General features: G+C 46.0%; 2 protein-coding genes across 2 annotated transcripts in view; one reads left to right on the top strand and one right to left on the bottom strand.

The window, feature by feature from the left end:
- MYO1G (myosin IG) overlaps positions 1-1,646 on the top strand; it is a gene marked incomplete in the record, with an annotated part of 144,313 nt that extends 142,667 nt beyond the window's left edge. Inside the window, 1 exon segment of the mRNA XM_056518769.1 lies at positions 668-1,646. Within this exon segment, the coding sequence (XP_056374744.1) occupies positions 668-836 (169 nt within the window).
- Positions 1,647-8,864: 7,218 nt separating this feature from the next.
- LOC130272829 (cyclin-dependent kinase 5 activator 1-like) lies at positions 8,865-13,517 on the bottom strand. The gene has a single exon (XM_056518768.1). The coding sequence runs from the start codon at positions 12,436-12,438 to the stop codon at positions 11,554-11,556; it is 885 nt and encodes a 294-aa protein (XP_056374743.1). The 5' UTR covers positions 12,439-13,517; the 3' UTR covers positions 8,865-11,553.
- Positions 13,518-14,180: the final 663 nt, after the last annotated feature.

The following is a 14,180-nucleotide window of genomic DNA, read 5'->3' as shown; positions in this document are numbered from 1 at the left end:
ATAGAGTTGTATTGAGGGGGCGTGTCGGCCGCCGCCTCGTGCGGAGGTCGACACGCCCCCTTCCCACGGGCTGTCGGGGCTCCGTACAGGAGATCGCAGGGGGCCCCAGCGGTCGGACCCCCCGCGATCTGCAACTTATCCCCTATCCTTAGGATAGGGGATAAGTTGCTCACCACTGAGTCACCACTGGACTACTCCTTTAATTTGAGGGGGAATTCTGCAAGCGTAAAGTCTGCTTAAGGCTCCGTGCACACTACGTATTTTACGGAGTCCCATTGCTATAAATTGGATTCCGCTGCACAGCGTACACTACCAAACTTCAGCGGCAGAAGGAATGTATTAGCAACTATAGGGACCGGCAATGTCCCCGTGGTCCCAGCACCTATTCAATCCAGGCAGAGATTTCGTAGTGTGCATAGACTCTTATACCTCAGTCACATCCAGAGCTGCATTCACAGTTCAGCTGGTTCACCTCTCGGGCCTGAGGACCTAAAATCTTTACTTCTCCACAGATTTTGTCCTCTCCCACAATGCAGTAGTGCGGAGGCTGGTGCAGGCTCTGCCAGGCTTCTGGGCTTGTGTCTGGATTCTACATGCAGCTTGGGATGTGACTGGAGTATAAGGTCCACTTGTGTAGTAACCTCCTGTGTCTCTCTTCTCTTCACAGAACCCACCAGAAGTTCTCCGTGAAAGTCGCCGCTAGCGTCCAGATGAACGTCCGAGGCAGATGGCGCCCGATCTCCGTGGAGACGAGAACTGACATAGCAATGCCCGACTTCCGCAAGGGCCGCAATGGTCTGGTGCTGTACTGGCCGGGGGTCCGAACCCACAACTGAGGAACTGCTGGGAATATAGGGGGAGATTTATCAAAACCCGTCCAGTGGAAAAGTTGCTGAGTTGCCCATAGCAACCAATCAGATCGCTGCTTTCATTTCTCAGAGGCCTTTTCAAAAATGAAAGAAGCGATGCGATTGGTTGCTATGGGCGACTAGGCAACTTTTCTTCTGGACACTATGGGGGAGATTTATCAAAACCTGAGCAGAGAAAAAGTTGCCCAGTTGCCCATAGCAACCAATCAGATCGCTGCTTTCATTTTACAGAGGCCTTGTTAAAAATGAAAGCAGCGATCTGATTGGTTGCTATGGGCAACTCAGCAACTTTTCCTTTTCCCAGGTTTTGATAAATCTCCCCCTATGTGCGGAGTCTCGTGTCCTGTCTGCTCAGAGCTGCGTTTCCTTTTATAACTTCGGGGCCATATGGTGGCATCCATTGACTTTTGGAGGAGGAAAATAATTGGTCGTCCAACCGGATACAAGTCTTCTCTTCCCCCCTTCTCAATGCTGTGTATGGGCTCAATAAATCATGCGGCTCATTATATTCGTCACTGTTTATCGGGCGTTTTGCGCCCAACAATGATAACGTAAATGGCCGCACAAAAAGCGTGTTTACTTGTTTATGGAGCGATCGCTGACCATTTTACACGGGACGATTATCGTTCCTAGGAAGACTCATTTGCCCATGTAAGAGGGAATTTACCCCATAACCTTCTGCACTTACACAAATTAAAGGGGTACTCCGTCCCTTGACATCTTATCCCCTATCCAAAGGATAGGGGATAAGATGTCTGATCGCAGTGGACCCTCCGCGATCTCTGTGCAGCGACGGATCTCTGTGGGCGACGGAGGTTGTGATGTCATGGTCACGCCCCTCATGATGTCACACCACGCCCCCTCAATGCAAGTCTACGGGAGGGGGCGTGGCTGTCGCCACGCCCCCTCCCATAGACTTGCATTGAGGGGGGGTGTTGTGACGTCAAGAGGAGCGTTGCCGTTACGTCACGTCCCCCGCCGCCGGCTCCAAGCGTTCTGAAAAAAAATGTTTATTTATTTTTAACAGCAAACAAAATTACTCAGGTCTCAGGTTTTCCCAGTTTGCAGTGCAGCCAAGACATTTCATCATTATTCAGGTGATCAGAGGGAGCGTGTCTGTGCTTCAATGGGTGGGAGGGAGATCATTCTGAAACAAATTGTATTTGTGCAACAGCTGGAGGCACCCTGGTTAGAAAACACTGGTCTTTTGAATGGCATGCAGCTCATTTGTGTTTCAATGGGTGGGGTGGCTGGTGTGTGGGAGGGAGGAAAGTGACCTCACACTTGCAAACAAGGAACCATGGGATTTGTAGTTGAAGAAAGTAACTCCGACAGGAAATAGCCAGTTCACAAAAAAATAGCCACGATGTTATGGTTATCTCACAACCATACCCCAAGACAAGCACAGATCCTTCCTAACCATATCCAATACTGCCTGTAAGGTAAGTACTACAATCACCTTATGGTGGAGAACCCCTTTAAGACTCCAAAGCTGCACTCACAATTCAGCAACCTAAAGCTCCCAGCATTCCCTGCTTATTCAGTCTCTGCACAAAGTGTGCTATGTGATTTTTAGTATGAGAGGTTTTTTGTTTATACCAATGTACATTAATCTGATTGTATCCAGTTAAAGACAATGCTCTGTGAGCTAAACATCCTGGACTCCAGACTGATACATTGTACATAGCTAGTCCTGCTCTCAGCTGAGAAGTGATACAATTGTATCCAGTCTAGACAATGCTCTGTGAGCTAAACCTCCTGGACTCCAGACTGATACATTGTACATAGCTAGTCCTGCTCTCAGCTGAGAAGTGATACAATTGTATCCAGTCTAGACAATACTCTGTGAGCTAAACATCCTGGACTCCAGACTGATACATTGTACATAGTTAGTCCTGCTCTCAGCTGAGAAGTGATACAATTGTATCCAGTCTAGACAATGCTCTGTGAGCTAAACCTCCTGGACCCCAGACTGATACATTGTACATAGCTAGTCCTGCCCTCAGCTGAGAAGTGATACAATTGCATCCAGTCTAGACAATGCTCTGTGAGCTAAATCTCCTGGACCCCAGACTGATACATTGTACATAGCTAGTCCTGCTCTCAGCTGAGAAGTGATACAATTGTATCCAGTCTAGACAATGCTCTGTGAGCTAAACATCCTGGACTCCAGACTGATACATTGTACATAGCTAGTCCTGCTCTCAGCTGAGAAGTGATAATTGTATCCAGTCTAGACAATGCTCTGTGAGCTATGCATATCCACAGAACAAATATTCCTCCTGTCCTAGGCTCTTATTAATATACACCGTAATAAACGATCAGCGCTTGGTGATCAGTTTTCATATCTGCTGTGATTGGTTGCTATGAGCATATCCCTCCACTTTTGGGCCTATATCTTTATAGTGATGGAGCTCTGATCCCTGCAGTGACAGCTACAATTCTAACTGTTATGAATAATGACGCAGTCTGCCATGAACTCCTGTGCTCCCCCTAGAGGCGGCCTCAGGCAGACAGATTTGTATGTTTTACCTCTACAATTATATATATATAAAGATGTAATATGAAATCAATTACATCATGTGACTAGAGTTGTTCTTTTCTAGATGTTTAAAGGGGTACTCCGGTGGAAAACTTTTTTTTTTTTAAATCAACTGGTGCCAGAAAGTTAAACAGATTTGTAAATTACTTCTGTTAAAAATATTAATCCTTCCAGTACTGTTTAGGGGCTGTATACTACAGAGGAAATTATTTTCTTTTTAAATTTCTCTGATGTCACGACCACAGTGCTCTCTGCTGACCTCTGCTGTCCATTTTAGGAGCTGTCCAGAGCAGGAGAAAATTCCCATAGAAAACATATGCTGCGCTGGACAGCTCCTAAAATGGACAGAGATGTCAGCAGAGAGCACTGTGGTCGTGACAGAAGAAAAATCTAAAAAGAAAATAATTTCCTCTGTAGTATAGAGCCCCTAAACAGTACTGGAAGGATTAATATTTTTAACAGAAGTAATTTACAAATCTGTTTAACTTTCTGGCACCAGTTGATTTAAAAAAAAATAAAATAAAAAAATTTTTTTCCCCGGGAGTACCCCTTTAAGGATTTCATTTGCTACAGTGTATCAGAGCAGGTAAGAACTATCAGCCTGGAATTGTGCTGCTGCATTTAGTTTAGATTGACACATTGTAACAAATGATCAGCTCTGGACAGTTTGTTTCTATCTCAGGGGGTGTTGATTCATCATTTACTGGAAAATGTGTCAGATTTCTTTTATTGGGGCTGTTTATTTGTAAAGACATTGACATGGACAGAGGTGTCAGCAGAGAGTACTGTGTCTGATTGGAAAGAACTACACAACTTCCTGTGGAGCATTCAGCAGCTGATAAGTACTGGAAGGATTAAAGGGGTACTCCGGAGGAAAACTTTTTTTTTTTATAAACTGGTGCCAGAAAATTTAACACATTTGTAAATGACTTCTATTTATTTATTTATTAGCAGCTGTTAGCTACAGAGGAAGTTCTTTTCTTTTTGAATTTCTTTTTTGTCTTGTCCACAGTGCTCTCTGCTGACACCTCTGTCCGTGTCAGGAACTGTCCAGAGCAGCATAGGTTTTCTATGGGGATTTTCTCCTGCTCTGGACAGTTCCTGATACGGGCATCAGGTGTCAGCATAGAGCACTGTGGATAAGACAAAAAAAAGAAATTCAAAAAGAAAAGAATTTCCTCTGTAGCGTACAGCTGCTAATAAGTACTAGAAGGAGAAATATTTTTTAATAGAAGTAATTTACAAATCCGTTTAACTTTCTGGCACCAGTCGATCTAAAAACTTTTTTTTTCTTCTTCTCCGGAGTACCCCTTTAAAGGGGTACTCCGGCGCTTAGACATCTTATCCCCTATACAAAAGATAGGGGATAAGATGCCTGATCGCGGGGGACCCCCTTGATCTTGCATGCCCCTCCCCGTTAGAATCAGTCCCCGGTGCGCGCTCGCTCCGGGTCTGATTACTGTCGATCACAGGGGCGGAGCATTGTGACGTCACGGCTCCGCCCCCGTGTGACATCACACTCCGCCCCCTCAATGCAAGCCTATGGGAGCTGTCATGCCCCCTACCATAGGCTGGCATTAAGGGGCCGTGATCGACAGTAATCAGACCCGGAGCGAACACGCTCCGGGGACTGATTCTAATGGGGTGCTGCGGGCAAGATCACGGGGGTCCCCAGCGGCGGGACCCCCGCGATCAGGCATATTATCCCCTATCCTTTGGATAGGGGATAAGATGTCTAAGCGCCGGAGTACCCCTTTAACAATTCTTTCTAGCAGGGTGCCTCCAGGTTATCTGAGCTCCCATAATGCATTGCAACCAGGAAACCAGCAGATTTATGAGTACTGGAAGTAATTGGATAGAACTGGTAGAGATGAGCGAATTTACAGTAAATTCGATTCGTCACGAACTTTTCGGCTCGGCAGTTGATGACTTATCCTGCGTAAATTAGTTCAGCTTTCAGGTGCTCCGGTGGGCTGGAAAAGGTGGATACAGTCCTAGAATAGAGTCTCCCAGGACTGTATCCACCTTTTCCATCCCACGGGAGCACCTGAAAGCTGAACTAATTTATGCAGGAAAAGTCATCAACTGCCGAGCCGAGAAGTTTGTGACGAATCGAATTTACTGTAAATTAGCTCATCTCTAACCAGTTGCAAAACTACAACTCCCAGCATGCATTACTGTAAATTCGCTCATCCTAACCAGTTGCAAAACTACAACTCCCAGCATGCCCGGACAGCCTTTGGCTGTCCGGGCATGCTGGGAGTTGTAGTTTTGCAACAGCTTGAGCCACATTAGTTGGAGGAAGGGTCAAGGATGAGGACAATTTTATATGATATAATTAATTATTATTATTATTTTTTTTTTTATAATAATAAAAAAAATAATTAAATTTTGCCAAAACAAGGGAATCCATTTTTCAACATTTTGTTTTATTGAAAAGTGCCAACTATCCCATCAGTAAGAGGGTGGGCGCGCCCCCTGCGGTGCCCTCCTTTCCCGCTATACCCAGCCTCAATCCACCACCCACACGTCCTGCACAGACAAGACAGACAGACCTACAGATATCCGCTTTAACCCTTCCCTCTCCCCGCCCCCTTCCCCATCCCCCAACTTAAAAAAAAAAAAATGTCCCAATCGCTTTTCGTCCCTTGCAGCTCCATCCTGACATCAACATGTACACGTCACACGCTGGCGACACAGGCGGCCATATTGTTTTGCGTCCATTGTACTTCCTGAGGTGAAGCTTTTGGTGGAGCCCGAGGTCCTTGTCCCATCACGTATGACCAGCGCACCATCCGAGGGGCGGCGGCGTACGGAGACTTTTTGTTCGTGTTTTTATTTTATTTTGTAATTCCTCGGGTTGAGTTCCCGCTCCTCAAGTCAAGAAGAAGAAAACAAAAGTTTCCAGTGTCAGCAATATAGAAAAGAGTCCGTACAAACAAACAAAAAAGAGCGCCGTGCGTATAAACACAAATATATATATTTTTGGGAATCATTTTTTTTTCTATTTTTTTTGTCGTTGCCTTTATAAATTAAATAATTTACAAAACACGGAGATGGGGGGGGGGGAAATAATAATCTGCAAACACAGAATTCATGCAGCACATACACGCCGAGAGACATGAAAGATATCGTCACTGCCTCTAATATATATACAGTACAGCGCCAAAAAGGCGTAATCCAGTGCGTCCCCCCGTAATAAGTGCCGGCGCGTACCAATTCACATTGAAGAATTTCTATTATAGTCACCGGTAGAGAGCAGCAGACTGAGCGACTTAATTGGGGACAAACCATTGACCAAGATGCCACGGGGGGGGGGGCGGGACTCCCATCATCTTCCATTGGTTTGCGGCAAATCGCGTAGAACAATCCGCTGAGCTCTGATTCTGAGATTTTACACGTTACCGTCATTTTTGGGGTTATCCAGGATTATAAAAACAGCGCCACTCCTGTCTCCGGGTTGGGTGTGGTATTGCAGCTCGGTTCTATTGAAATGAATGGAGACGGGTTGTAATACCACATACAAACTGAGGACAGGGGTGGCGCTGTTGATAAAATAAATGAGCTCCGTTGTTCTATTCCTGGATAACCCCTTTTTAACACATCATTGCTTCATCCACACAGGTGGAACTTTTATTCTGAAATTTTTATTTTTTTTTACAAAAGTTGTCAGGTTTTCGGGTCATTATCACTAGAATTTTTTTAATATTTTTGCACCACATTTTCTGTATCCGCATATTCAGATAAACAATACAACCCCGGGTATCTTTGCCAATGGCTGAGGCAGTTCGGATTTGTGGATTATCAATGGTCCAGAAAAAATTATTTAAAAAAAAGAAACCCCTAAGAACAGTGCCCCACGCGTTCACAGGTTGAGTGTGGAATTGCAGCTCAGTCATCACGTTCATTTCGGTGAAGCTGAGCTGCAATACTCGACACAGCCATGGACAAGTGTGGTGCTGTTTCTGAGTGAAAGCGGCCATGTGTTTTCTAATACTGAAAAATCCCTTTAAATATTGGCGATAAATCTGGACCCCTCATCCTTTATATCAGTCTTATTAACCCCCCCCCCCCCCCCCCCCCCCAAGGTTGGATACAGGTGACACAGGGGATGTGTTACTGGTTACACTGGGAGACATAGAAGAAGACTCCGTCTACCATCAGGACACGTACCCTCAGAGTATATATTTCCGGTCCGGAGTCTCTGGGATAAGATACGATATATAGCGATCGGTAAAGGCGGCCACACACGGGAGACATTTACATATATTATTATTTTTTTTTATAATTTAATTAAAGTTTGAGTTTTCCCTTCTTGATATATATATATATATATATATATATATTTATATATGTATATGTGTCTCCCGTGTGTCGCCGCCTTTACCGATCGCTATATATCGTATCTTATATATATTATTATTTTTTTTTTAATAATTTTATTAAAGTTTGAGTTTCCCCTTCTTGCTACCTATAGGTGGCACTAGATAGACAGTCAAATGAAGCTAATTTGCATATTCTTTTCCCAGGGGGCATTACCTGTAAGACTCTTTACACCTACTGGGTCTCCATAAGGAGAATTAGTACCCCCTTAAGAGGTTTGTGGGGCCTAAAAAGAAAACTATGCAGCATTCAGGGGCGGTGGAGTGGTTACTTAGATGGGGAGATAAATGGTTGCTAGGGAACTTGCTATAAAACTGCCTGTAGGAGGAGAGGTTGCTAGGAAACCTGCTGTAAAATTGTCAGTAGGAATAGAGGTCGCTAGGCAACCTGCTGCACCACCGCTCGTATGAAGTCTAGTTGCTAGGCAACCTGCTGTGAAACTGCCTGTAATAGAGGGAGGTTGCTAGGCAACCTGTGGTAAAAACTGCTTGTATGAAGTACGGTTGCTAGGCAACCTTCTGAAAAACTGCCTGTAATAGAGGGAGGTTGCTAAGCAACCTGTGGTAAAAACAACTTGAGTGAAGTATGGTTGCTAGGCAACCTTCTGAAAAACTACCTGTAATGGAGGGAGGTTGCTAGGCAACCTGGGGTAAAAACTGCTTTTATGAAGTACGGTTGCTAGGCAACCTTCTGAAAAACTGTCTGGATGGAGCGAGGTTGCCATGGATACTACAGAGATGTGTAATACTGGTTATACTGGGGAGTGCAGGGCAGCAGTGGGGTTAGGATCCGGCCAATTATATAACAGGGGGGATATACCCAGTCTTACAGGTGATAAGCGGCTGCCATAGGTGTCAGCCACCCCTACTCATCTCTTCACATACTCATTTGCCCACTATTGAAGGCCACTTATTTTAATCTGTAATAATCTAGTTGTATTAGGCCATAGATCAGCGTTTTCCAACAAGGGGGCCTCCAGCTGTTGCAAAACAACAACTCCCAGCATGCCCAGACAGCCTTTGGCTGTCTGGGCATGCTGGAAGTTGTTGTTTTGAAACAGCTGGAGGCCCCCTTGTTGGAAAACGCTGATCTATGGCCTATTACAACTTGAAATCTGCGCATGCGGCGGGCAGTAAATGATCCCGCTATATACCGATCGGCCCACATCACCTGTTATATAACACTCATGTATGTATCACCCCTATAGGTAGGTGGGCTCCCTCTGCCCACTCTGCCGGTGACTCACACGCACCATGACGTGCGACTGTCACTCGCAATTTAATAGTATGAATCTGTCAATCATTGGCGCCAAAGCTGCCGTAGATAATCAATCATACCGCCCCCCCCCCCCCCGAAAAGCTTTGCCCTGTGGTGTTTGAGATGCTGGGAGTTATAGTCCCCCCAACATCTGGAGCACTTTCATCCATAGAATCTTACTGGGTAGCACAGCTAATCACCCCCTACTTCTCCCCACACTCAATCTTGCTGGGATTTGTAGTCCCAACAAAGAATTCTCCCATACAGCCACCAATACACGCACAGAACCATGATGCATACGGGTGCGTTAACCCCTAACAACCCCAGATGCCAGTTTAAGAAATAGCAATAAATACCCAGTGTCTGCTGGAGGTTGCATCAGGCGTTGGCACTACTGTCCTGTAGGTTACAGTAGAATAGATACAGCAGAGAGTCGCGAGGCGTAAGGTGCTCTGCGCCTCGTACCTCATCAATATGAAAGTAGTCATGGAGGAAGCAGCATGGCCGCCACCATTCACCCGAAAAATAAATCGTAATAATACTCATTGGTACAATATCATCTAACTGACCCAATAAGGGGGATCAACTGGACCAATATGGCCGCTGGTAGACAATAATTAAATCAGGATCTGTATAGAAGCCCTGATAATACCCAGCATGCACTGCAGAGCCTCATCCTGCCGTCCCCTGCTATGGAGCGATACTGGAAATGTTGTTTTTGGTCTTTTTCTTCCCCGGCTGCTCACTCTGCAGACACGCGGAGATGTAGGTCACCCCTCCACAGCGGAAAATAGCCGGGGGGCACAATTAGCACCCAGCTCCATCCTATCTCAGTGCACAGGGGCCACAATACTGACACATCCACACACATGTGCAGGAACCGCAGCCATGCAGCCAAATCCACAATGCACATAGGCGACGGGAAGGGCGAAAGGAAATAAATCAATGGCCCTTAGTGTGAATCCAACCCATTAATTTAATGGTGATATAATAGAGGCATGAGGTACACGGTGCCCCATGCATCAAGCCGTCAGACTAAATACTGAATTCACCTACAAAGAGCAACAGGCGGGGCCCCCCCTTAACCTACGGAATAAGACAAATTGCATAAGATCCGATGTGCTGTAAAGGTTATGTTATCGTATCTAATGTGCAAGCTGCATTGAACACAACAGCGGCAATACTGGGGAGACCCCACCCCAACATCAGATCACATGTAGAGAAATACTAAGCGTGGTCTATAAATATAACACCGTAAAAATAAAAATAAATCACCCCTCATCATGTGCAAAAATGTATCAAAGAAATCGCAACATGTTCTTTTAAATAATCCATGTTACATGTATGCAGAACCCCATGTAAACAGTGGGATCCATGACTAGCCCCCCACTCTGCAGACCCCAATTTTCGTTAGTCGGCTCGGGTCAGTGGAATGCAGCAAAAGAAAACCCTGCAGGAAGGAGACGTCATGGATGTGAAACGCGTCAATTCAATTCTCATTAATCTAAAACCAGATCAGTGTGTCAATGTTAAGTGGCCAGAAATAATCCCGAAATAAGTCAACTGAGGCCCGGCAGGGATGACCTGAAATAAAGGGTCACCCTGATGTTACGAGACCTGAACCCCCCCCACCCCCCCACCCCCATAACAACTACAAGCATTCACAGCTACAATCACATCAGGCCCATCCCGGGGATCTTCTACTATAACTGATAGTCATCTGGCACAGTTTTGTTAAATTGCTACTAAATAATTTAACCCCCTCCAAAATAAATCAATGACATAGTGACTGGGACAAGGCCACAACTACAAGGTCACATAAGCTAAACCCATCAGATAAACTGCAGAACAATAGTATTTGATTCTGACAATTAAGTTTTTGAAGCAGATTTGAGGGTGGCACAAGGTGGTCTCCACATGACCTGCAAATTAGGCCAGCAGAAGTAAAGCAACGTCAGACCCATTACAAGTGTCACATTCGTGATTGGGAAGAGGATGTCCACCATTACCTATCTCCAGAACCTGGACCCAACAGCCATGAGAGGCCAGGCCCACTGCAAATATACACCCAGGCTGCAATGGTGGTGAAGAGAGAAAGGTAGAATCCATCGAGCGTCCCCATTTATCTTAATTTTTTTCCTAGATTGTACAAGAGGCAAGAGTCTGGTGATTGCTTTGGGATGAGTGTGAGCAGTCGCTTCCCATATGTGCGTGTGAGGGAAAGAAACGTGTCAGTCCTTGTAAGGAAAGGGACAAGAGGTGGTGTGAGCGAGGCACTTGTTGGCCTAAAAAGAAAGATGCACGTTGGTCAGTGGTCACGCTGCCTCAAATTTTCCACCACCTTTCAACGTAGACAATGCACAAAAGGTTGAATGTGGTCCCATTTTGTCCTTTTAAGATTTCTTCATTTATTTTTTGGCTACTGGATCGTTGATGTCGGCCAGAGATGGTAAAGATCAGTCTCGACCTGTGATGAAGCTTGGCCTACTCTTTGGAGGACAGTCACCGGTCAAGTACTCTGGAGAATTCATCACGATTTCCCTCATTTTTGAGGTCAGCAAACACCTGGGTGAAATAGTGCGGGTCAGCGTTAATTCTCAACATCTTGGCACTCATAGCGTCAATGATACAAAGACATCTGTCCCAGAAGGCATCTTTGCCCGCTTCCACCAAGAAAGGCTTGAGAGGGTAGGAGATCTCATTGCCCATGTAGGAATAGGATAGATATAGGCAGGTCAAGAGAGTGGCTTGCAAGTCATGCTCAGTGGCTACAGAGTCCCCGTCAATGACGTCCCTGCAGAGCAAGTAGACAAAAACCACATTGGCCGGGGTGACGAAGGCCTGGTCTTGCCATCCTTGGAGGAGCAAGGAGCGGTCCACACTACGTAGCCATAGAATAGGGTCTGTGGGGGACAGATGTTTCAGTCGGTAGCATCTCCTGCAGAGGAATTCTCCAAGGCATTTCAGGAGTTCACCGGTAGAGGCTTGGACTATGACTCTCTTTGGAGAACCGCCACCACCTGTGGTGCTGGAGACCTTCTTGATGGACGAGATCTGCTTGGAGTTAAGAGGTGCCAGGGGTTGACTGTCATAGCTGGAGAGATTGGCACAGGATAGAGATTTTTTCACATTCTCATGGTTTAAATGGGCGACGTCTTTCTGGTAGTTGCTGTTGGCAGTCCCCTTTCTGGATGTCTTCTTCTTGGTAGAGGCCACCAGCCTCTTCCAGGTGAGAGCCGGGATGAACATGGAGTGTCGTTTCAGCGTCTTTTCAGGCTTCTGTCCACTGCTCTTGCTGACGCTTGTATAATGTGCCAGGGACCCCGAGCCGTCATCGTACAGGCTGGCCTTCCGAGAGCCTGGTGACAGGGACAAGACGGTGCCCATTCTGGCAGAGATCTTCACAAGCAAGACGAGGGCGTGACAAGGCCAAGTAGCCTCCCAGGAGCACGGCGAGCCCAAGGATTTCCAATTTGCTAGAGGCTGGTGACTGGCATCAAGCTGAGGAATGAGACTGACTGGTCTTTGTTGCCTGCATTGCAGGACACAGGCAGCGTTGCCCCCTTAACAACGTGCAGTAATGGAGGGGGGCTGCTGCCTCTAAATATGGGGGTGCAAGATTTCTCTGGGCTCTGCAGTCAGTTTTTGTCTTGGCCCCCAGAAGTCTCCTCAAAGCAAATGATTCAATGAATGAAGATGTTCATTTTCAGGGGTTGAGGAGGAGGAAGGGTCTTGGAGGATGAATCCTGCATTCAGATGCTGCCCCCCTCCGTCTGGCTCAGTGGTCTTTTTTTTTTTTTCTGGGAGATGTTCACTGCAGATAGGAGGGAGGCAGAGGTTACCAGGGATATGGAGGACGAGGCTGGAGATTGGCTCCCGATTGCTGTCAGTAACACCTTTTATTGATCCGTCCTTGTTTTGGGTGTTTATCCGGATTGCAGGAATGATTGTTGACTGGCGAGGATAATGATGGGAGTGATAGTCGATGCTAAGGCAGCATTTATAGTCAGTCATCCATTGGTAGACAAAGGCGTCTGAGGAGTCTTAGTCCCTGCAGGGAGTGCGGAGATTGTGGATTTCTCCTGCACAAAGGGTTAAATCAGCGGCTTTGTCAGATGGGAGGATGGACCCCGGACACGGCTGCTTCTTCTGGTGCAGGGTGAGATGTTGATGCCCTCTTGCCCCTGTGCTGTCAGTGTATGGCGGAGGTGGAGAGCCCCCCAGTCGTGCCGCATTGGTGAGGGGGCTGGCAGTGTTCAGCATCTGATGAGGGGCAGGAGATACTGAGAGGAGAGGCTGATCCTGCTCCCCAGCTCACATCTCTGTGCGCCTGATCCAACCAGCTCTGCTCTTCCAGGGGGAATGAAGCTCCAGCATTATGATTTGTTCTCTGCCCCCCCCCATCACTGGCTGCAAATACATATGGTGTAGCAGAGCTTACACCGCCACCTGGTGCACACATGCGGATCTGCAGCGCCTCTTTGTGCCAGTGTTGGCTCCATTGTTATGTGCATTCACTCACACACACAGATCGCCCATGACATGTGGCCCCCGGGACATAACATCTGACATGACAATACCCAGCCCCCCTTGTGGATGCTGCAAAATAACAGAGAAGCATTTAAAGGGGAACTCCTGTGGATTATTATTATTTTTTTTTTTTTAAATCATCTGGCTTCAGAAAGTTAAAAAGATTTGTAAATTATTTACAATATAAAATCTTAAAGGGGTACTCCAGTGAAATACTTTTTTTTTATAAATATATTTTTTAAATCAACTGGTGCCAGAAAGTTAAACAGATTTGCAAATTACTTCTATTAAAAAATCTTAATCCTTCCTGCACTTATTAGCTGCTGAATACTACAGTGGAAATTATTTTCCATTTGAAACACAGAGCTCTCTGCTGACATCATGACCACAGTGCTCTCTGCTGACATCTCTGTCCGTTTTAGGAACTGTCCAGAACAGCATATGTTTGCTATGGGGGATTTCCTTTTACTCTGGACAGTTCCTAAAAAAGACATAGATGTCAGCAGAGAGCACTGTGCTCATGATGTCAGCAGAGAGCTCTGTGTTTCAAATGGAAAAGAATTTCCACTGTAGTATTCAGCAGCTAATAAGTACAGGAA

The sequence above is a fragment of the Hyla sarda genome, chromosome 5, assembly GCF_029499605.1.
Source record: "Hyla sarda isolate aHylSar1 chromosome 5, aHylSar1.hap1, whole genome shotgun sequence".
NCBI lineage: Eukaryota > Metazoa > Chordata > Amphibia > Anura > Hylidae > Hyla > Hyla sarda.
This window is presented reverse-complemented; position numbering and strand designations above follow the sequence as displayed.